This window comes from Oncorhynchus tshawytscha, linkage group LG13 (assembly GCF_018296145.1).
Source record: "Oncorhynchus tshawytscha isolate Ot180627B linkage group LG13, Otsh_v2.0, whole genome shotgun sequence".
Lineage (NCBI taxonomy): Eukaryota > Metazoa > Chordata > Actinopteri > Salmoniformes > Salmonidae > Oncorhynchus > Oncorhynchus tshawytscha.
In genome coordinates, this window is record NC_056441.1 from 34,365,596 (window position 1) to 34,387,179 (window position 21,584).

Genomic DNA, 21,584 nt, shown 5'->3' on the forward strand with positions numbered 1-21,584 from the left:
ATTCGAACAAGGGGCTGTAGTGTCCCCTCTTGAACTGAGATGCAGTGCCTTAGACCGCTATGCCACTCGGGAGCCCAAAACCAACAATGCAGTTTTAAGAAAAACAAGTGTTAAGTAGAAAATAGATGAGTAAAAAAATAAAAATGACAAATAATTAAAGAGCAGCAGTAGAATAACAGTAGCAAGGATATATACAGGGGGAACCGGTACAGAGTCAATGTTTGGGGGCACAGGTTAGTCGAGGTAAATGAGGTAATATGTACATGTAGATAGAGTTAAAGTGATTATGCATAGATAATAAACAGAGAGTAGCAGCAGTGTAAAAGAGGGGGGGAATGCAAATAGTCTGGGTAGCCATTTGATTAGCTGTTCGGGAGTCTTACTGATTGGGGGTAGAAGCTGTTAAGAAGCCTTTTGGACTTAGACTTGGCGCTCTGGTACCGGTTTCCGTGTGGTAGCAGAGATAACAGTCTATGACTTGGGTGGCTGGAGTCTTTGACAGTTTTTAGGGCCTTACTCTGACACCACCTGGTATTGAGGTCCTGGATGGCAGGAAGCTTGGCCCCAGTGATGTACTGGGCCGTACGCACTACCCTCTGTAGTGCCTTGCGGTCGGAGGCTGAGCAGTTGCCATACCAGTTGGTGATGCAACCAGGATGCTCTCGATGGGGCAGCTGTAGAAATTTTTGAGGATCTGAGGATCCATGCCAAATCTTTTCAGTCTCCTGATGGGGAATAGGCTATGTCATGCCTCTTCGCGACTGTCTTGGTGTGTTTGGACCATTCTAGTTTGTTGGTGATGTGAACACCAAGGAACTTGAAGCTCTCTACCTGCTCCACTACAGCCCTGTCGATGAGAAAGGGGGCGTGCTCAGTTCTCCTTTTCCTGTAGTCCACAATCATCTCCTTTGTCTTGATCATGTTGAGGGAGAGGTTGTTATCCTGGCACCACACGGCTAGGTCTCTGACCTCCTCCCTATAGGCTGTCTCATAGTTGTCGGTGATCAGGCCTACCACTGTTGTGTCGTCGGCAAAATTAATGATGGTGTTGGAATTGTGCCTGGCCATGCAGTCATGAGTGAACAGGGAGTACAGGAGGGGACTGAGCATGCACCCCTGAGGGACCCCCATGTTGAGGATCAGCGTGGTGGATGTGTTGTTACCTACCCTTACCACCTGGGGACGGCCCATCAGGAAGTCCAGGATCCAGTTGCAGAGGGAGGTGTGTAGTCCCAGGGTCCTTAGTGATGAGATATGAGTGCACCACTATGGTGTTGGATGCTGAGCTGTAGTCAATGAGTAGCATTCTCACATAGGTGTTCCTTTTGTCCAGGTGGGAAAGGGCAGTGTGGAATGCAATCTACATTGCATTGTCTGTTGATCTGTTGTAGCAGTATGCCAATTGGAGTGGGTCTAGGGTTTCTGTGATAATGGTGTTGATGTGAGCCATGACCAGCCTATCAAAGCACTTCATGGCTACAGATGTGAGTGCTACGGGTCTATAGTCATTTTGGCAGGTTACCTTTGTGTTCTTGGGCACAGGGACTATGGTGGTCTGCTTGAAACATGTTGGTATTACAGACTCAGTCAGGGACAGGTTGAAAATGTCAGTGAAGACACTTGCCAGTTGGTTATATTTTGTGTAAATGAGAGTTGTGTCAGGGGTTGATTATGATGCTATAAAAGCATGTTTAAAGCAGTTACGAGAACAAAAACAAAGGGTAGTTTCGACACATGCCTGACCTAAACACAAGAAGTGAGCCTTTTTGGATTACATTACGTAACAACAAAGCAGTACATCATGACCTTTTGCTGTTTTGTCCTTGACAGGAATCGAACAACACCTTTGAGGCGGCAGCCTAAATGCTTGACTGAAATAGGTGCCAGTGCTCATTTTGTGTGCTGGTACTGTTTATATTTAGGTGCAGGAACTCTGCAGTAGTGTTAATTCTAATATTAGTTATTTTGTCATTTTGGTTATTTTATTAATAAAGATTTATGGACCATTTCATCAAAGTACTTCAGAGCGTTTGAAGTGCATCTTATTAATGCGAGAGCTTTGGACTATAAAGTTCTATCAGAAAAAAAGATTATTCTGAGATAATTGGCTTTAATGCTCCGAACTCTCATTGGTTTGAATGGTGTCAGCAATTTTTATCTTGTATTATTTTGAACTTAACATGAATTGTTGCATTTAGAGTACTTTAATAGGTAGAGAACATTGAACAGAACGAGCCTATGTCAATTACATTTTTTTTCCCAATGCAGATATAGCTTTATTTTCCCAAGCTCTCGAATGGTAGATACAGTATAAGCTTAACAATCCAGAACCTGCTTTGACTTGCAGGTTGTTGTAAAGGTTGTTGCACCAGAGGTATTTCAATAGTCTGCAGTTGCTTCCTCACCTCTTCTCCTTCCCTTGATATGCAATGATCTGAGAACAAACCTGTTGTTTGCCCTTCGCCTCTCAAGGTATTTCAGTTAATTGCATATGAAATAATTTCAGACTAATGAGATGCATCCTGGTTGTTTTCCTTATTGACCTTACCCCTCCACTGACAGGACCAAAGCTGTGCCCCGACTTGTCCGGCTCTTCGAGGTACAATGTGAAGAAATCTGGCCTGCAGGGACAACAATTGTTATACACCACGACATTATACACAATGCACTTTAGACTTGAATGTCTCTGATAAAGGCTTGCTAGTAGCTGGGATGCCTCTAACTTAAATGGGGGATTTACCTCTCATTATCTGGCAACTGTAGCCACTTCAGGAGTGTGAAGACCCTCTCCTCAAAAGGTATTTTTCTGAAATGAAATGAAAGGCATGACAATAGAAAACGACAGTTCTTATCATCCAAGGGTAATAAAGCTATCGGTCTATTCATATATGAGAAAGAAGATAATTTATTCCTGATTATATTACCCGTTGTAGTCTAAGTTGATGTCTGGGAAACTGCCATTGATTTTGACATCTGAGCCAGGCCAGAAATACGTTCCTGCTCTCAGTCCTTGGTAACTGGCAGTGTGCCAAATCTACAATGACAAGGTTATGAGCGAGAATATTTTCGAATCACTCCTCAGTACTGATCGAAGTATTCGTTTGAGCAGAGAGTTGTGTTCTTTTGTGAACTACAGCAACACACAGAAATGCACAACACACAATGAAAAAAATATATACTGACGTCAGGCTGACTTTCAAAGCTATGGTCAAAAGATGGCAGTAGGCCCGGTATCTGACTGTGGGAAACCAAATAAAAGTATTCTTATCTTGCTTATCTAACTCTCTAAAGGTTTCAATGTGAATGGCAGAGCAGAAAGCAGGGGGGTGTACTCACAGGCTGACCAAAGTACCATCTGGGGTTGGACTTCTCGTCGTTTGACAGACTGAAGGAAGCGTTGAACACAGGGTCATACATCTTGTTGTCAACCAGTCCGTGGGACTCGGAGTACATGCCCTAAAAGATGACACAGTGGACATTTTGTGAAGAAGAATACAAAATTAAATGACACAGTTTTGGCAATGACACAAACTGCTGCATATTTTTATTTCTTACACAGTTGAAGTCGGAAGTTTACATACACCTTAGCCAAATACATACAGATCAGTTTCACAATTCCCGACATTTAATCCTAGTAAAAATTCCCTGTCTTAGGTCAGTTAGGATCATCACTTTATTTAAAGAATGTGAAATGTCAGAATAATAGTAGAGAGAACGATTTATTTCAGCTTTAATTTCTTTCATCACATTCCCACTGGGTCAAAAGTTTACATACACTCAATTAGTATTTGGTAGCATTGCCTTTAAATTATTTAACTTGGGTCAAACGTTTCAGGTAGCCTTCCATAAGCTTCCCACAATAAGTTGGGTAAATTTTGGCCCATTCCTCCTGACAGAGCTGGTGTAACTGAGTCAGGTTTGTAGGCCTCCTTGCTCGCACATGCTTTTTCAGTTCTGCCCACAAATTTTCGATAGCATTGAGGTCAGGGCTTTGTGATGGCCACTCCAATACCTTGACTTTGTTGTCCTTAAGCCATTTTGCCATAACTTTGGAAATTAATCATTAACCATTTAGAAGACCCATTTGCAACCAAGCTTTAACTTCCTGACTGATGTCTTGAGATGTTGCTTCAATATAGCCACATCATTTTCCTTTCTCATGATGCCATCTATTTTGTGAAGTGCACCAGTCCCTCCTGTAGCAAAGCATCCCCACAACATGATGCTGCCACCCCCATCCTTCATGGTTGGGATGGCGTTCTTCGACTTGCAAGCATACCCCTTTTTCCTCCAAACATAACGATGGTCATTATGGCCAAACAGTTCTATTTTTGTTTCATCAGACCAGAGGCTATTTCTCCAAAAAGACCAATCTTTGTCCCCATGTGCAGTTGCAAACCGTAGTCTGGATTTTTTTATGGCGGTTTTGGAGCAGTGGCTTCTTCCTTGCTGAGTGACTTTTCAGGTTGTCGATATAGGACTTGTTTTTATTGTGGATATAAATACTTTCGTACCTGTTTGCTCCAGCATCTTCATAAGGTCCTTTGCTGTTGTTCTAGGATTGATCTGCACTTTTCGCACCAAAGTACGTTCATCTCTAGGAGACAGAACGCGTCTCCTTCCTGAGCGGTATGACGGCTGCGTGGTCCCATGGTGTTTATACTTGCGTACTATTGTTTGTACAGATGAACGTGGTACCTTCAGGCATTTGGAAATTGCTCCAAAGGATGAAACAAACTTGTGGAGTTCTACAATTTTTTTTCTGAGGTCTTTGCTGATTTCTTTAGATTTTTCCATAATGTCAAGCAAAGAGGCACTGAGTTTGAAGGTAGGCCTTGAAATACATCGACAGGCACACCTCCAATTGACTCAATGATGTCAATTAGCCTTTCAGAAGCTTCTAAAGCCATGACATAATTTTCTGGAAATTTCCAGCTGTTTAAAGGCACAGTCAACTTAGCGTATGTAAACTTCTGACCCACTGGAATTGTGATACTGTGAATTATAAGTGAAATAATCGGTCTGTAAACAATTGTTGGAAAAATTACTTGTGGCATGCACAAAGTAGATGTCCTAACCGACTTGCCAAAACTATAATTTGTTAACAAGAAATGTGTGGAGTGGTTGATAAACACGTTTTAATGACTCCAACCTAAGTGTATGTAAACTTCCCGACTTCAACTGTATATTTGATATCCCCTTGTTGGCTGATATACAATTCTGTGGGTCTTTTAAAAAGTCATACCTGTCATAGTGCATAACAATGGGTTTGTGTGTGAGGATATATACAGTATGAGGCTAACCGTCGCAATGGTGTAGTGATTCGGGAAGGTAATGCTGGGGAACACAGGCTGCATGTAAGGCGCAGAGGTGCCACAGGTTCCTGTTAGAGGGATAAGGAAAAAGATTAGCCCTTATGTGCAAGCCCATTGGTATGGTTAAGGCAGTTGAACAGGGATGATGGCACAAGCTGATCCCATCTGACAAAGGGATGATGGGACTCACTCAGTTTGTCTAGGACGGGAATGAGGGAACTCCATGTTTGTTGATACTCTGCTCTCAAGCCGTCCAGTGAGATGAGGAGCAGCGGCTGCAGTTTAAAGCTACGTATAAAAATATAGATTTTTAGAAACAATTAGAAAATATGTAGAATTTTACATTTTACATTTAGTTTAGTAATTCAGGTAGATATTGAAGCCTTTTCTAATCATCTTGGCATTCTTGTTTTTTTCAATTTTGTGCATTCCTTTATACGCTAAAACATACTTCGCTGGACATTTAGGGCTCGCCAAATCCACACAGTCATCTGCCACCCATTCTGTCTCTCCTTCATTTATGGGAAAACAAGTACAAGTGAGAAAATTGAAGAAGAAAAAATCATTTCAAGTGTTCCTCCAAACTTGTCTCAATGCAAACATTTGAGCTATTGAGGATACATGGATACATGGTAATGTGTACATTGACGTGTACATTTCATAATGTTCTTCTCACCTTGACAGACATGTTTGAAGTTGGTGCAACAGTCACCAGCACCCAGGCAGTCGTCAGAGCAGTGGCACCTGCCCTCCACCAACCTCGTTTCTCCACAGCGCAGTTTGGTGCACTCCCATTGTTGAGCTGTTGGATTAAACCATTAGAAGTGGTGAAGCTAGCTAAACCATAATAAGCTAACATGTGAACAAGGAAACAATTCTGTCATCAAAGTTCAGTGTTTTCTTAGTTGAATAATGTGGTAGACTTGAACCCTATTGGTCATAATATGCTATCATAAAAAATTATATAACATGACAACACCCAGTGGCGGTCGGTGCCGTTTATGATGAGGGAGGACGTTTTTTTTTTCATGAGCATGACCTTATTTCTATTACAGCATATTGGATGACTGTCATTCATATTCCATTCACCCAGTTCAATGTAACATTGATAGGTTTAAGCTACTACATAATATTTTAATTTTCCCTATATCATGAGGTTGCTAAAACCTAGCCTATGAATGAAAGCTTACAACATAGGTTCACGCAGGTCAAGAGAAACCATGTGAGGCCTTGCACACTCTTGCCTGCATCTAGCTGGTAAAGAGGGTGTAATCATTAGTCCAACAGTTGCAAACGAGAGTTCAGGGATGTTCATCCCTGTTTCGTTCTGTTTGCTTCCGTTTAAGAAACGTTTTTCAACAGAATTGGTGGAATGAATACAGCCCGCGTAAACACAGTTCACTTTCATAGCAGCCACATTGTACTCATTCTCGCATCTATTCACTCTCCTCCTCTCACCTTTTCCCTTCGTTTGTGGACTTCAATGCACAACACATCACCTGTGACCAGGTGAAAAAACCTTTCCAAGCCAAACCATATCTTAACCACTACACACAGCCTACATCATTGTCACCATATTAGCTAAAGGAACATCATAGTCATAGTCAACATTATAGTCAACATAGCTAATATAACTAACACGTTAGTAAACTATGCAGTGTATAGTCAGTAAGCAGTTTAACAGTTACACCGGCGGGCCCCGGTGGCAATATATTTGTAAAACCAAAAGCTTATCTTGACTTGGAAGAGTTCCTGTGTTGTGTTGGATAGTCATAGCCAGCTAGATAACATAGAATCCCTCTATTTGAGCCGGGTGTTTGAATAGGCTAAACTGATTTTGCTAGCTAAGTAAGTGAAAATATTTAAAAAAAATATGAAATCTCTATCTCTTTCATATTTCTCCTTCATTTTTGAAGAAATGAATTTGTTCAAAACTATTCAACTACTGTCTTTGTCTCTCTTTGAGTCAACTACTCACCACATTTTATGCACTGCAGTGCTAGCTAGCTGTAGCTTATGCTTTCAGTACTAGATTCATTCTCTAATCCTTTGACCGGGTGGACAACATGTCAGTTCATGCTACCAGAGCTCTGATAGGTTGGAGGATGTCCTCCGGAAGTGGTCATAATTACTGTGTAAGTCTATGGAAGGGGGTGAGAACCATAAGCCTCCTAGGATTTGTATTGAAGTCAATATATCCAGAGGAGAACGGAAGCTAGCTGTCCTCCGGCTAAACCATGGTGCTACAGAGTGCTGTTGAGGCTACTGCAGACTTTCATTTGCAAAACTGTATTTTTCATTGCAAAACAATTATTTGGTGACGTGAATATATTTAGTTTTAGTTTTATCTAAACTAAATATATTTTATTTTTATGAAATTCACTGAGGAGATTGTCCTCCCCTTCCTCCTCTGAGGAGCCTCCACTGATAACACCATACTTTTCAAAGGTATTCATATCAGTATGCCAATGTATGAGTTCAATTTGTGAGGACATTCAGTGGGTGATATAGGGCAGGGGTTCCCAAACTTTTTCACTCAGGGTCCCTGTTCCAGCATTGGGTAACATCCCGCACCCCACATTTCTGACAAGTTATAAATAGCTCTCTAAGGTATGCAATGACTAACATGGCAAGTGGAACTGAGAATGCACTATGTAATTTCTAAATTGTGCATTCTATTATTACTGCCCCCCCGCGCTAGGTGGCACACCCCAATTTACAGTAGACATGGCTCACTTGGTTGGAAACAGATTTCCTGAAAGTCATAGCAACAGTTATTGTTGATGACACACTGAGTATCACAGCGACAGCCTGGTGTCTCATCGTCGAAGGGCTCGTAGCATCTGTTCTTGCAGGAGGTAGTGGGAACCACTGGAACACATGAAGGTACACTGAGCACTTCCAGTGGATTTCACAGGTGCAGCTTATACAGTAGAACAGGGGGCACCAACTGATGGCTCGCGGGCCAAATCCGGCCCACGAGCCAATTTGATTTGGCACACCAAGGTAGTCTTCATTTATTGTTGAAGAGGTGATATCAAATATCACATATAATTGTAGTTTTACATATTGTGGTTGTGTACGTGATTTTTTTACAAAATCTGCTCCAATAAGAAATAGTGTACCTTTGTTTCGGCAGTCCTCTAGTTGTAAACCAAGCCCCAGTCCGAGCCCTAGGATTATGGTGACCATGGAGATCGCCAAAGCACCTATCTACACATATAGACACACACAAATACATACATGCATGTAAGCGCACACACACACACACACACAGTATCAGTACAAGTATCAACCACAAAGACACTAGTTGTACTATTTTTTAATACAAAATGTTTTTGAAAAAAGGGCATCCCATTTAATGTGGTATACCAAGACGGTAACACTTTACAATAAGGTTCCATTTGTAAAGGGTTTATAAAGGGTTTGTAATTACGATACTAACACTTATTTAATAATTAATAAATAATTTAAATGCATTTTTAACCATTAATAAATGGGTTATAATTAGTCAAAATAGTGCTTGCCAAATAGTGAGCCACTATTTACCTCCAGCTATTAACCATTTATAAATGCACTTCCAAATGCGTATAATATTGATGTGTCATCATGCAACCTTATTTTCAATGGTTTCACAGTTAAACTATAGTCATTTTCTCACTTTTGGGTGTGATGCATTGTTGCTCTGTCCCATGAACAGAAGAGGTTGGGTTTCAGACCAACGGTCAACTCCCATGATGTGTCTTTCCTTTCTTTCCGTTTGAAACACTGATGATGCATTGGTACACATATTTAAGGCCTCATCTGAAGAGACCTCATCTGAAGATCTCAAGCCATATTACTGGTGTGGTTCGCTGGTTTCTGAAAAATGTCCCCTACTTTGTGAGATCTGCCCATCTGTGAAACGTGCTTGAAATAAAGATGACCTGGAACGTGTCCAGAATGTTGTGTTGACACTGACATTATGTGACAGTGCGTGATGAAGAATCATGATGGACGTGGCTATGAGAAGTGTGCAAAGTCCAGACAGAAGAGATTGCATGAAATAATCATTGTTCACAGGATCAAAATGTTGATATGGAGAGAGGGTAAATTCTCTATGCAATTTGTTTCACTTTTGAATGCAGAAATTCTGCTGGATGATTTAGCACACTGCTCAGTTAGCTAAATGTAGCTAGCTTTTGTGGTTTAGCATGCTAGCTAGCTATAGTAGTTATCTAACTAGCTGTTAGCTGGTAAGTTAACTAGCTAGCATTCTTTTTCAGCACACTAACATGAGTGACTCCAATTTTAAGACGAACTTACTAGCTAACTAGCTAGTGTATTATCAAAAATCGTGATAACTAGTTAACCCCTTTCATCTGTGATAGCTAGCTATTGGTGTTAGCAAGTTTTCTTTTTATTTTACCTTTATTTAACCAGGTAGGCTAGTTGAGAACAAGTTCTCATTTGCAACTGCGACCTGGCCAAGATAAAGCAAAGCAGTTCGACACATACAACAACACATGTTAAACACAGGCTATTATTAGTTTTAGCTAGCAGTGGATAACATAACTAGCTACGGCTAAATGGTGGGAATCATGATGATGATATCCAAGCACGACTCCAACACCATCATTAAATTGGCTGACGACACAACGGAGGTAGGCCTGATCACCGAAAACGATGAGACAGCCTATAGGGAGGAGCTCAGAGACCTGGCAGTGTGGTGCCAGGACAACAACCTCTCCCTCAACGTGATCAAGACAAAGGATATGATTGTGGACTTCAAGAAAATGAGGGATGAGCACACCCCCATTCTCATCATCAGGGCTGTAGTCAAGCAGGTAGAGAGCTTCAAGTTCCTTGGTGTCCACATCACCAACAAACTATCATGGTCCAAACATATCAAGACAATCGTGAAGAGGGCACGACAACACCTATACCCCCTCAGGAGACTGAAAAGATTTGGCATGGGTCCTCAGATCCTTAAAAAGTTCTACAGCTGCACCATCGAGACCTTCCTAACTGGTTGCATGACTGCCTGGTATGGCAACTGCTCGGCCTCCGACTGCAAGGCACTACAGGGGGTAGTGCGTACGGCCCAGTACATCAATGGGGCCAAGATTCCTGCCATCCAGGACCTCAGAGGATGGCCCTAAAACCCCATGGAATCTGTTTTTCTTCAGTATAGCCACGCAGCACACTGAACATCCCCTGTGCCGTTTCATGCTCGGGAATTGTGAGACAGAACAATATGTCCTCGTGAGTAGCATCCCTGACATGTAGCAAACAAAAGTCATTGATTGCATGGGCATTTCGGCCCTCACAGCTAACATTTGGAGAGCATAAGCTGGGGAGTATGAGTTGTTCAGTCAGTTTCCTCCTAATTGCTAGCTATAGCATACATTCTTAGTTTCACAGGGTTATCTGGCAAAGGTATTGATGGGAGTTTCTGTGCCTTTGCCTCCCCACACATTGTTTTCACCATATCAATTGCAGCCGGTAATATCAAAGTCTCTGCAATAGTGTGTGGTTTCATAGCGTAGCGGGTTTAGCCAGTCACTGTGGGTATGACTCAAGTGCAAGGGTCAAGTGCGGCCTTTTCCCACGATCTAAGGACTCTCTGGTTGAATTTTTACTGTTACATTTAATTAATTATCATTTTGTCATGCCTGCTCCCACTTCCCCTCTCTGGCACTCGAGGGCGCCAGGTTGCCCTTCCTTATGCACACCTGTCACCATCTTTACGCACATCAACGATCATTGGACTCACCTGGACTCCTTCACGTTGTTGATTGTCCCCTCTATCTGTTTGTTCCTCAGTTTTGTGCCCCGTGTCATCATTATTTTCATCATGTCGTTTTGTTCCTCCCGTCCAGACGCTGTTCTTCTTTTGTTTGATGGCCGTCTTCCATTAAATGTTCACTCCCTGTACTTGCTTCTCGTCTCGTCTCATTTAGATTTGTAAGGTTAACCATATTACAGTGATTTAGGAAGACAAAGATGATTTTATAATATTAATAATTAAAAATATATTTTGGAAATTCTCCCGCGACCCCATTTGTCATTTTTATATTAATCTGTCAATTTCTCTTCCTGATTTGTAATGTTAAAAAGGGGAGAAAAAGACTGTTTATCTGAATTAGATAGGCTACTCACTATTCCAATGATAGGCTACAGATTTGAGTCACTGCAATTAAAATTGTTTTCCCAATGTATCCTTCTATTAAATTCTTCTTTTTTTTCTTACTATGTATTGCATATTTGAGGAGATTACTGTATATACTGTTAGAAATGTTTGTAACAACATGAATAAATGGCCAGAGGTTTTCCACTTTCTTTTAAGGTATTTTGTTTTTTGAAGTTATAAATACTGGTAGTCCTAACTCATTAATAAATGGTCAGTATGTTTCCACTTTCTTTAAAGTTTATAGATCTGTCATTCTCATTGAAAGCAAGTCTAAGAAGTGATAGATCTGTTTTTATGTGTGCTATTTCAATGCTTCCTGTTCTTACGTTTCATTTTTCCATCTTTTACTTTCGGTTTTGTACACCAGGTTCAAACAGCTGAAAATACAATATCTGTCACGCCCTGACCTTAGTTATCTATGGTTAATGTATAATTTTGGTCAGGTCAGGGTGTGACGAGGGTGGGTATGTGTGTTTTACCCTGTCTAGGGTTTTTGTAATTCTATTGGGGTTTTGTATGTCTAGGTAATGTAGGTCTATGGTGGCCTGAATTGGTTCCCAATCAGAGGCAGCTGTTTATCGTTGTCTCTGATTGGGGATCCTATTTAGGTTGCCATTTCCATTTTGGTTTTGTGGGTTATTGTCTATGTGTCGTTGCCTGTCAGCACTCGGTTTATGTAGCGTCACATTTGTTTAGTGGTACTTCTTTTAATAAAGAAAGATGTATTCATATCACGCTGCGCCTTGGTCTCATCAATACGACGAACGTGACAATATCATTGGTTATGGAAAATGTATTTCACAGCGGTTTAGATGGTACAATGATTCTCTACACAACGACTGCTCGTTTTGTTACATAAACTGAAATTAGTCTATTAGAATTTTAGCAACCAGGAAATGGTGGAGCGATATTGCAACTTTAAAAGTATTTTTTGATAACTTAGTAAAAACATGTTTACAGGCCTGTTGTTTAAGAAACATGATACTTGTAGCAGTTATGTCGATAACTCAGTTATAAATGTTTATAGGTCTGTCACCTTTAAAATAAGGTATACTTTTAGCAGTTATACATGTGGGTAAATCATTTATAGATGATTTGAGAGTTCAGTCAGAGGTTAGACATACTTATAGGCAGTATTGGGTACTCATCACTACATACATGAGAGAGGATTCAACACTTTGTTAAATATGTTCCGTCAATGAATGGTGGGTGTGAAGACCAAAACAATCAACCTTGTGAGAGGATACCTCCTCCAATGTTTCACCAATCAAAGCTATTACAGTTACCATTTCACACCAGAGCGTTCACCATACTTAAACTACCACAGAGAAGTGATGTTTGTTGATATAATCTGGTAATCTGTTTAGGGGTAATGATTGAATAATGTCCTGGATGTAAATTACCAGGGCATCAGGTTTTCAAAGGTCGGTCAAGACACATCATAAAAACCATCCTCTGTTCCTGGGACAGAGCAACAATGCATCACACCCAAAAGTTAAATGACTATAGTTTAACTGTGCAACCATTGAACATTTGGTTGCAAGATGACATAAAGGTTCATCTTATAAACATTTCCAAGTGCATTTATAAATGGTTAATAACAGGAGGTAAATATTGGCTTACTATTTGACTAACACTGACCAGTTATTACACTATTTTGGCCAATGCGATACGATATAACCATTTATTAATGGGTTATAACTCATTTACAAATGATTAAATAACCGTTCTATCCCATTTATTACCCCAAATGGAACCTTATGGTAAAGTGTTCCAGGAAAAAAATGTAGGGTTGCTGAGTCACTGTGGAGAACATATGGTAAAAAATTAGCAAAGGACACAAATACACTGGGCATGTGGAGTGGGCAATACACAATAAGCACACATCTGTGATGGTAAAGCTACCAGTCCCACTGAAACACTTTCCCAAACATGACCCTTCATATGCCTTACGGGTATCCTTTTGATTGTCATGAGCATTTTTTTGTAGTGCATTTCATGAGTAGTGTAAGTATTATTATAAGAGTAGTTTATTTGTATGCATTATAAAGTACAATTACACCCTTTCCCATAAATCCAATCAATCTTATGCATATCCTATCTCGATAACACTTAAAACTACTTAAAGCCTGCCGGTATGTTTTATAACATACATTAAGCATTCATGAGCCTTTGTAAGGTTTTCAGTTTAGTGTTACCCATTATCTCATTGTACACCACTTCCATTAGTGAAGCATTCAAAAGAAGCTGGATGTTGGATGCACTTACGACAAGAGTCTTCTTTCCCTGCAACTCCTTGCTTATCCCCATACTTGAGAGCTGTCCAGCTCTAAACACAGCCAACACGAGGTGCTACTTCACCACAACAGTGAACTCTGGAACTCCATGAGTGTGGGAAAGTCATTTATTGTCAGAAGAGGGAACTTTGTGTTTCTGCAACTGTAAAAGGCAAGAGACCAATTGAAAGCTTTGGGAACCTGTCCAGAACTCACCTGATATTAAGCTTTACAGGAAACGCTAATGATTTACAGGCACGACGTTTTGCAACTCTGATTTTTACAATGTTCAGATCTGATTGCAGAGGGCTAAAAGGTTAGAGAGGCGAGCCAGCAACCGGAGCGGTTCGAGTTCAAATCCGGGGTCCAACAAGAAAATCTGTTGGGAAGTGAGCTGGCAGGCAGAGGGTTGCTGGTATCAAATCCTAGATGCCATTGCCTGCTGTTGTGCCCTTGAGCAAAACACTTAACCCCCCACAATAGCTCCCCGCACCTCTCCAAAAGCCTGTGTATATATATGTCTTTCAGAGTGGTTGGGTTGAAAGTGAAAGTCATATTTCGGTTGGACCCAGTGTGCAATTGACCAATAAAGTGATCTTAATCTTAAAATCAATATTTTCTGAGAGTAGGAGACTTTATTAATTAATAGGGCAAGTATTGCCCTGGTAGTATTAGGAATTGGTGAACAATTGTTGATGGTGCAATTGTTGAAATAAAGAAATATAGATCATTTAAATTAGCAATCGAAACAATAATAAAGCGTTTCCCCCGCCCCTGTTTCAGTAAAAAGCTAGGGGTGGGACTGGAGAAATGTACTGTAACCACTCTCAAATTCTTATACAGAGCTATGGATGCAAAAATGACAGTGTTATTTTATTAGTGCCCCTACAGGGCACTAACTGTATGTCGCTCTGGAAGAACTGCCCCTCCCTACCTTCAGGCTGTGCTCAAACCCAACACCCCAACCCGAGCATTCCGTTCTGCCACATCAGGTCTCTTGGCCGTCCCACCCATACGGGAGGGCAGCTCCCGCTCAGCACAGTCCAAGCTCTTCTCTGTCCTGGCACCCCAATGGTAGAACCAGCTTCCCCTGAAGTTAGGACAGCAGATTCCCTTCCCATCTTCTGAAAACATCTGAATCCCTTTCCTCTTTAAAGAGTATCTTAAATAATCCCCTTCCTTACCTAGCCCCCCCCAAACAAAATCCTGAACCAACACTTGCACTTGACCCCCCTTTCCTAGCTCTGACTTTGCTGATAACTACTCTATTGAGGAAAAGTGTAAAACTATGCCTGTGATATGTGCTTGTCCCACCTAGCTATTTTAAGATCAATGTGCTAACTACGTCGCTCTGAATAAGAATGCCTGCTAAATTACAAAAATAAAAAATAAAAAATGTAAAAGTCAATAAATCGTTCATAACCACTGACTTTGGAACTTTAAGAACACTTTTGAGTCTCTGTATGTAAGATCAGTGTAAAGACTGAATCAAACATTTTTTCCCTTCAAAGCATAATCTAAACGGTAGCCAAATCCAGCAATGATTCCACTGAAGGAGGGAATTAAGCTTTGTAAATGATCTGGAAAAGCACTTTGCAGAGCCACTGTCATCTAAATCTGAAATAACAACCACCCAGATTTTAGTGCGTAGCTTCCACAATTATTCCTCATGGATAAACAGCAAAAAACAGTAAAAGTATAGCATAAGAAAACACACCTTTTAAACTTAGCGTTTTGGTCTTACTCCAACTACTACAGCCAAGGTTAAATGATTGACAAGATGGTGCTCTCAAATTTCTCTATACATAAATTCATACTGATTGAATGGTTACGGTGGCAAAAATGACTCAAATGGTCATATGCAATAGTATAAGAATTTATTCTGATCAGAACCTTGCCACATGCTAATAATACACAATTTAGAAGGAAAAAACATATCCAGATACCATCAACATACATATCAACCATTTGAGGCCGTCAATGGAGCTTGTACTAAGTGACATGAAAATGATTGTTAATTGTGATGAATCTCTATGACTTTGACTGAGTTAAGTGTGCTGCCAGCAGGGCCGTCATCAATAATAGATATAGTACAGTACGCTCAATGCCAAACAGCCAATCATTGCACTTGACTCCACTGTCATAAGGCCAACGTAACACTGTCATAAACATCATATACCAGTTGTTAAAGTTATGTTATAACACAGCTAGAATATCTTATAACAACTGACTTAGCACTTATAACACCAATGCACTAGCCTGTTAGCTAACCTGAACAACGCTTTGTGTCACCAATAAAGTTGCCGTTGTTGCCTCGACTGTATAACATTTGCTCTGTCATCCTTATGTAAACCTTATGTAGGTGTAGGAGGTGGCAGTAAAGTCTTCACACGAATTACACAGATACTTCAGGCTATAGTACATCATCACTGTGCGGCATTAAGAGATATGAAATCATCTTCCTGCAACCAAAGGGCCCATTACCTAATCCAACCCATTACTCCACTTCCCCAAACAAACACTCCGTTCACGACACAACACTTTCTCTCGAACCACACACAGCAAAAGTCTAATTCCACTTCTACACAAGAGCTCTCTGAATTAGTGTGACTAAGTGGTAGCATTATTATCTTCTACCTAATAAATATGACAAATTGTATACAAATATACACCTAAAGATCAGAGATGTACTGGGGAGAGAGAGAGACCCCACTGGGCACACGCTGGTTGAATCAACGTTGTTTCCACATCATTTCAATGAAATGACGTTGCACCAATGTGGAGTAGACGTTGAATTGGCGTCTGTGCCCAGTAGGACAGAGAGGGGAGAGACAGAGAGGGGAAGTGAAACACAGTAACAAGATTGAGAAGAGAGTGAAAACAATACAGAGATACAGTAAGAGTGAGTCTGTGTGTGTCTGTTTTAGGTGTCACTCTCAAAGGTGTGCAGGAAGGTCTTGAGGGAGAGGGTCTGGGTGTAGTTCAGGGTGGTGGAGCGGTACATGTCCAGCCCTGTGAGGATCTCCACATCTCTGACGCGCGCTGTGTGCAACATCAGCAGCTCCTCCACCCACTGCGACTCGTCGTCTGAGCTCTGCAGGACCATCACAAGTCAAGATGAAATGTTTATGTACTCAAGGGATTCTATTTATTTTTACTATTTTCTACATTGTAGAATAATAGTGAAGACATCAAAACTATGAAATAAGATACATGGAATCGTGTAGTAACCAAAAAAAGTGTTCAACAAATCAAAATATATTTTACATTTCAGATTCTTCAAAGTAGCCACCCTTTACCTTGACAGATTTGCACACTCTTGGCATTCTCTCAACCAGCTTCATCTGGAATGATTTTCCAACAGTCTTGAATGAGTTCCCACATATGCAAGGCACTTGTTAGCTGCTTTTCCTTCAATCTGCGGTCCAACTCATCCCAAACATTCTCAATTGGGTTGAGGTCGAATGATTGTGGAAGCCTGGTCCTCTGATGCAGCACTCCATCACTCTCCTTCTTGGTCAAATAGCCCTTACACAGCCTTAAGGTGTGTTGGGTCCTTGTCCTGTTGAAAAACAAATGATAGTCCCACTAAGCGCAAACCAGATGGAATGGTGTATCACTGCAGAATGTTGTGGTATCCATGCTGGTTAAGTGTGCCTTGAATTCTAAATAAATCACTGACAGTGTCACCAGCAAAGCTCTCCCACAACATCATACCTCCTCCTCCATGCTTCATGGTGGGAACGACACATGCGGAGATCATCCTTTCACCCACACTGCGTCTCACAAAGACATGGCGGTTGGAACCAAAAATCTCAAATTTGGACAGATTTCCACCGGTCTAATGTCCATTGCTCATGTTTCATGGCCCAAGAAAGTATCGTCTTCTTATTGGTGTCCTTTAGTAGTGGTTTCTTTGCAGCAATTTGACCATGAAGGCCTGATTCACATAGTCTCCTCTGAACAGTTGATGTTCAGATGTGTCTGTTACTTGAACTCTGTGAAGCATTTATTTGGGCTGCAATTTCTGAGGTTGGTAACTCTAATGAACTTCTCCTCTGCAGCGGAGGTAACTCGGGGTCTTCCTTTCCTGTGGTGGTCCTCATGAAAGACAGTTTCATCATAGCGCTTGATGGTTTTTGCAACTGCACTTGAAGAAACTTCCAAAGTTCTTGACATTTTCCAGATTGACTGACCTTCATGTCTTAAAGTAATGGACTGTCTTTTCTCTTTTCTTTTTTGAGCTGTTCTCATGGCTCGTTTTTTTGCTCTGACATGCACTGTCAACTGTGGGACCTTATATAGACAGGGGTGTGCCTTTCCAATTTAATTTACCACAGGTGGACTCCAACCAAGTTGTAGAAACATCTCAAGGATCAAAGAAACATCTCAAGGATGATCAATGGAAACAGAATGCACCTGAGCTCAATTTCGAGTCTCATAGCAAAGGGTCTGAATAATTATGTAAATAAGGCATTTCTGTTTATTACATTTCTAAAAACCTGTTTTTGCATTGTCATTATGGGGTATCATGTGTACATTGCTGAGGACACTTTAAAAAAAATCAATTTGATAATAAGGCTGTAACATAACAAAATGAGGAAAAATTCAAGGGGTCTTAATACTTTTTGAAGGCACTGTATTGTGAAATTTGAACTGACACAGAAGGCTGCAATCAATGCCATCTTCTGCTGACAACGCAAAGCTTAATACATCCTAATCAAACTTCAAAGAAATTCAGTTTAAAACTTAATGTGTAATCTGCACATTGTTTAAGTCATTAACGGGAAGGTCAGAGTTGTGTGTGAATATCTCAGCCATGAATCTGGCCTTTTATGAGTTTGTGTGGCAAACGGTTAGTGAGAAGAGTGACAGGTAGCCTACAGAGATGGTCATCTGTATTCATTCTAAATGTCACTCCAATAATTCAGTAGGGCAAGGGATGTCCCATGAATGGAAGTCTGAACATAAGAAACTGTGGAAAAGGTTATTAGATGCAGAGTTGACTCAAGGACTGTGCAGTGGAAACAACAAAGTACTTCCCCTACACCATTTAACTGTTCCCTTGAAATGATTCTAGAATGTCATGCTAGACATTTCCGTGAGTTTCTTAAGAATTCATCAGCATGAAAGTATCACGTGGTGCCAAGAGTTTGTCAAGGGAATAACGTCAGTTGAAATAGTTCACATAAATACCAACCGTTGCCATGTAATTTCTAAGTAAATAGCTTTTCAATGATGTGGTATTGTTCTATGAAATAAATACGCACTCGGAGGTTGGATTCTATTTGTATAGAATCCTGTGATTAAAGCAACTGTGGTTGAATATAGAGAGTCCCAGCCATGGGGAAGAATGGTGGAGCCAAGATACACATAACCACTCATACAGGGTCAGATACTATTTCATCCATCTAATGGTTACGGTAAGGGCTCGCAGTAGGATAACCTGATCCTTGATCTGCGGTGAATGACAATTTCTGATGTAGTCTTCTTCAAGCAGAGAGCTAGTCATAGACATAGTGCCCCCAAGTGGTGAGAGAATTACCTTGCAGCTCTCATCATTATCTGAGCGGTGGGGTAACAGGAAGGAGAAGACATTGAGGGGGCCGTCACACGCCTCGGCCGTCTGGTTGACATCCTGACAGTTGGTGATCACTACGTAGTAGTGGGTGGGGACCGGAGCTGAGACTCCGGCGTACCTGGGGGTGACAGTCATTAGTGATCACTTTAATGAAAATACAGACACGCACGCACACACAAACAACCCCCTCCCAAAAAAACAACAACCTGTGGGCTCTCCTTCACTGCAGCCGACGTGAGTAAAACATTTAAAAACGCGTTAACCCTCGCAAGGCTGCAGGCCCAGACGGCATCCCCAGCCACGTCCTCAGAGCATGCGCAGACCAGCTGGCTGGTGTATTTACGGACATAATCAATCAATCCTTATCCCAGTCTGCTGTCCCCACATGCTTCAATTGTTCCTGTTCCCAAGAAAGCTAAGGTAACTGAGCTAAACGACTACCGTAGCACTCACTTCCGTCATCATGAAGTGCTTTGAGAGACTAGTCAAGGACCATATCACCTCCAGCCTACCTGACACCCTAGACCCACTCCAATTTGCTTACCGCACACTGCCCTAACCCATCTGGACAAGAGGAAGACCTATGTGAGAATTCTGTTCATCGACTACAGCTCAGCATTTAACACCATAGTACCCTCCAAACTCGTCATCAAGCTCAAGACCCTGGGTCTCGACCCCACCCTGTGCAACTGGGTACTGGACTTCCTGACGGGCCGCCCCCAGGTGGTGAGGGTAGGTAACAATATCTCCACCCCGCTGATCCTCAACACTGGGGCCCCACAAGGGTGCGTTCTGAGCCCTCTCCTGTACTCCCTGTTCACCCACAAGTTTGTGGACAACACTACAGAGGTAGGCTTGATTACCAACAACAACGAGACGGCCTACAGGGAGGAGGTGAGGGCTCTCGGAGTCTGGTGTCAGGAAAATAACCTCACACTCAACGTCAACAAAACAAAGGAGATGATCGTGGACTTCTGGAAACAGCAGAGGGAGCACCCCCCTATCCACATCGACGGGACAGTAGTGGAGAGGGTAGTAAGTTTTAAGTTCCTCGGGGTACACATCACAGACAAACTGAATTGGTCCACCCACACAGTGTGGTGAAGAAGGCGCAGCAGCGCCTCTTCAACCTCAGGAGGCTGAAGAAATTCGTTTTGTCACCAAAAGCACTCACAAACTTTTACAGATGCACATTCGAGAGCATCCAGTTGGGCTATATCACCGCCTGGTACGGCAACTGCTCCGCCCACAACCGTAAGGCTCTCCAGAGGGTAGTGAGGTCTGCACAACGCATCACCGGGGGCAAACTACCTGCTCTCCAGGACACCTACACTACCCGATGTCACAGGAAGGCCATAAAGATCATCAAGGACAACAACCACCCGAGCCACTGCCTGTTCACCCCGCTATCATCCAGAAGGTGAGGTCAGTACAGATGCATCAAAGCAGGGACCAAGAGACTGAAAAACAGCTTCTATCTCAAGGCCATCAGACTGTTAAACAGCCACCACTAACATTGAGTGGCTGATGCCAACATACTGACTCAACTCCAGCCACATTAATAATGGAAAATTGATGTAAAAAATGTATCACTAGCCACTTTAAACAATGTCACTTAATATAATGTTTACATACCCTACATTACTCATCTCATGTGTATATACTGTACTCGATACCATCTACTGCATCTTGCCTATGCCGTTCTGTACCATCATTCATTCATGTATCTTTATGTACATATTCTTTATCCCTTTACACTTGTGTGTATAAGGTAGTTGTGGAATTGTTAGGTTAGATTACTCGTTGGGTATTACTGTATCGGAACTAGAAGCACAAGCATTTCGCTACACTCGCATTAACATCTGCTAACCATGTGTATGTGACAAATAAAATTGGATTTGATTGGATTACCATCATACCACCCCAACAGATCCACAGATGATGCAATCTCTATTGCACACTTGGTATGGTAACTTCCCTTTCCCACCTGGACAAAAGGAACACCTACGTGTTCAGAATTCAACAGCATAGTTGAATGGGCGGCAGGTAGCCTAGTGGTTAGAGTGTTGGACTGGGACTCAAGTCCCAGAGCTGACAAGGTAAAAATCTGTTGTTCTGCCCCTGAACAAGGCAGTTAACCCACTGTTCCTAGGCTGTCATTGAAAATAAGAATTTGTTCTTAACTCACTTGTGCCCTCCAAGCTCATCACTAAACTAAGGACCCTGGGATTAAACACCTC

The 21,584-nt window shown here is 41.6% G+C and overlaps 2 protein-coding genes across 3 annotated transcripts in view; both read right to left on the reverse strand.

Moving 5' to 3' along the window:
- LOC112264759 (venom phosphodiesterase 2) overlaps window positions 1-14,902 on the reverse strand; it is a 31,751-nt gene extending 16,849 nt beyond the window's left edge. Inside the window, exons 1-11 of one of the 2 annotated variants that reach the window (XM_024441565.2) lie at window positions 13,756-14,901; window positions 8,441-8,528; window positions 8,052-8,186; window positions 5,992-6,117; window positions 5,767-5,827; window positions 5,506-5,603; window positions 5,304-5,383; window positions 3,337-3,456; window positions 2,925-3,034; window positions 2,741-2,806; window positions 2,549-2,621 (exon numbers count right to left, since the gene is read on the reverse strand). In XM_024441565.2, coding sequence (XP_024297333.1) covers window positions 2,549-2,621; window positions 2,741-2,806; window positions 2,925-3,034; window positions 3,337-3,456; window positions 5,304-5,383; window positions 5,506-5,603; window positions 5,767-5,827; window positions 5,992-6,117; window positions 8,052-8,186; window positions 8,441-8,528; window positions 13,756-13,797 — 999 coding nt within the window. In that variant the 5' untranslated portion in view covers window positions 13,798-14,901. Of the gene's footprint in view, window positions 1-2,548; window positions 2,622-2,740; window positions 2,807-2,924; window positions 3,035-3,336; window positions 3,457-5,303; window positions 5,384-5,505; window positions 5,604-5,766; window positions 5,828-5,991; window positions 6,118-8,051; window positions 8,187-8,440; window positions 8,529-13,755 lie in introns of both variants that reach the window. The other variant, XM_024441566.2, reaches the window with a different exon arrangement.
- Window positions 14,903-15,625: 723 nt separating this feature from the next.
- LOC112264761 (ectonucleotide pyrophosphatase/phosphodiesterase family member 2) overlaps window positions 15,626-21,584 on the reverse strand; it is a 34,400-nt gene continuing 28,441 nt past the window's right edge. The window contains exons 24-25 of the mRNA XM_024441567.2: window positions 19,309-19,462; window positions 15,626-16,857 (exon numbers count right to left, since the gene is read on the reverse strand). Coding sequence (XP_024297335.1) covers window positions 16,687-16,857; window positions 19,309-19,462 — 325 coding nt within the window. The 3' untranslated portion in view covers window positions 15,626-16,686. The remainder of the gene's footprint in view (window positions 16,858-19,308; window positions 19,463-21,584) is intronic.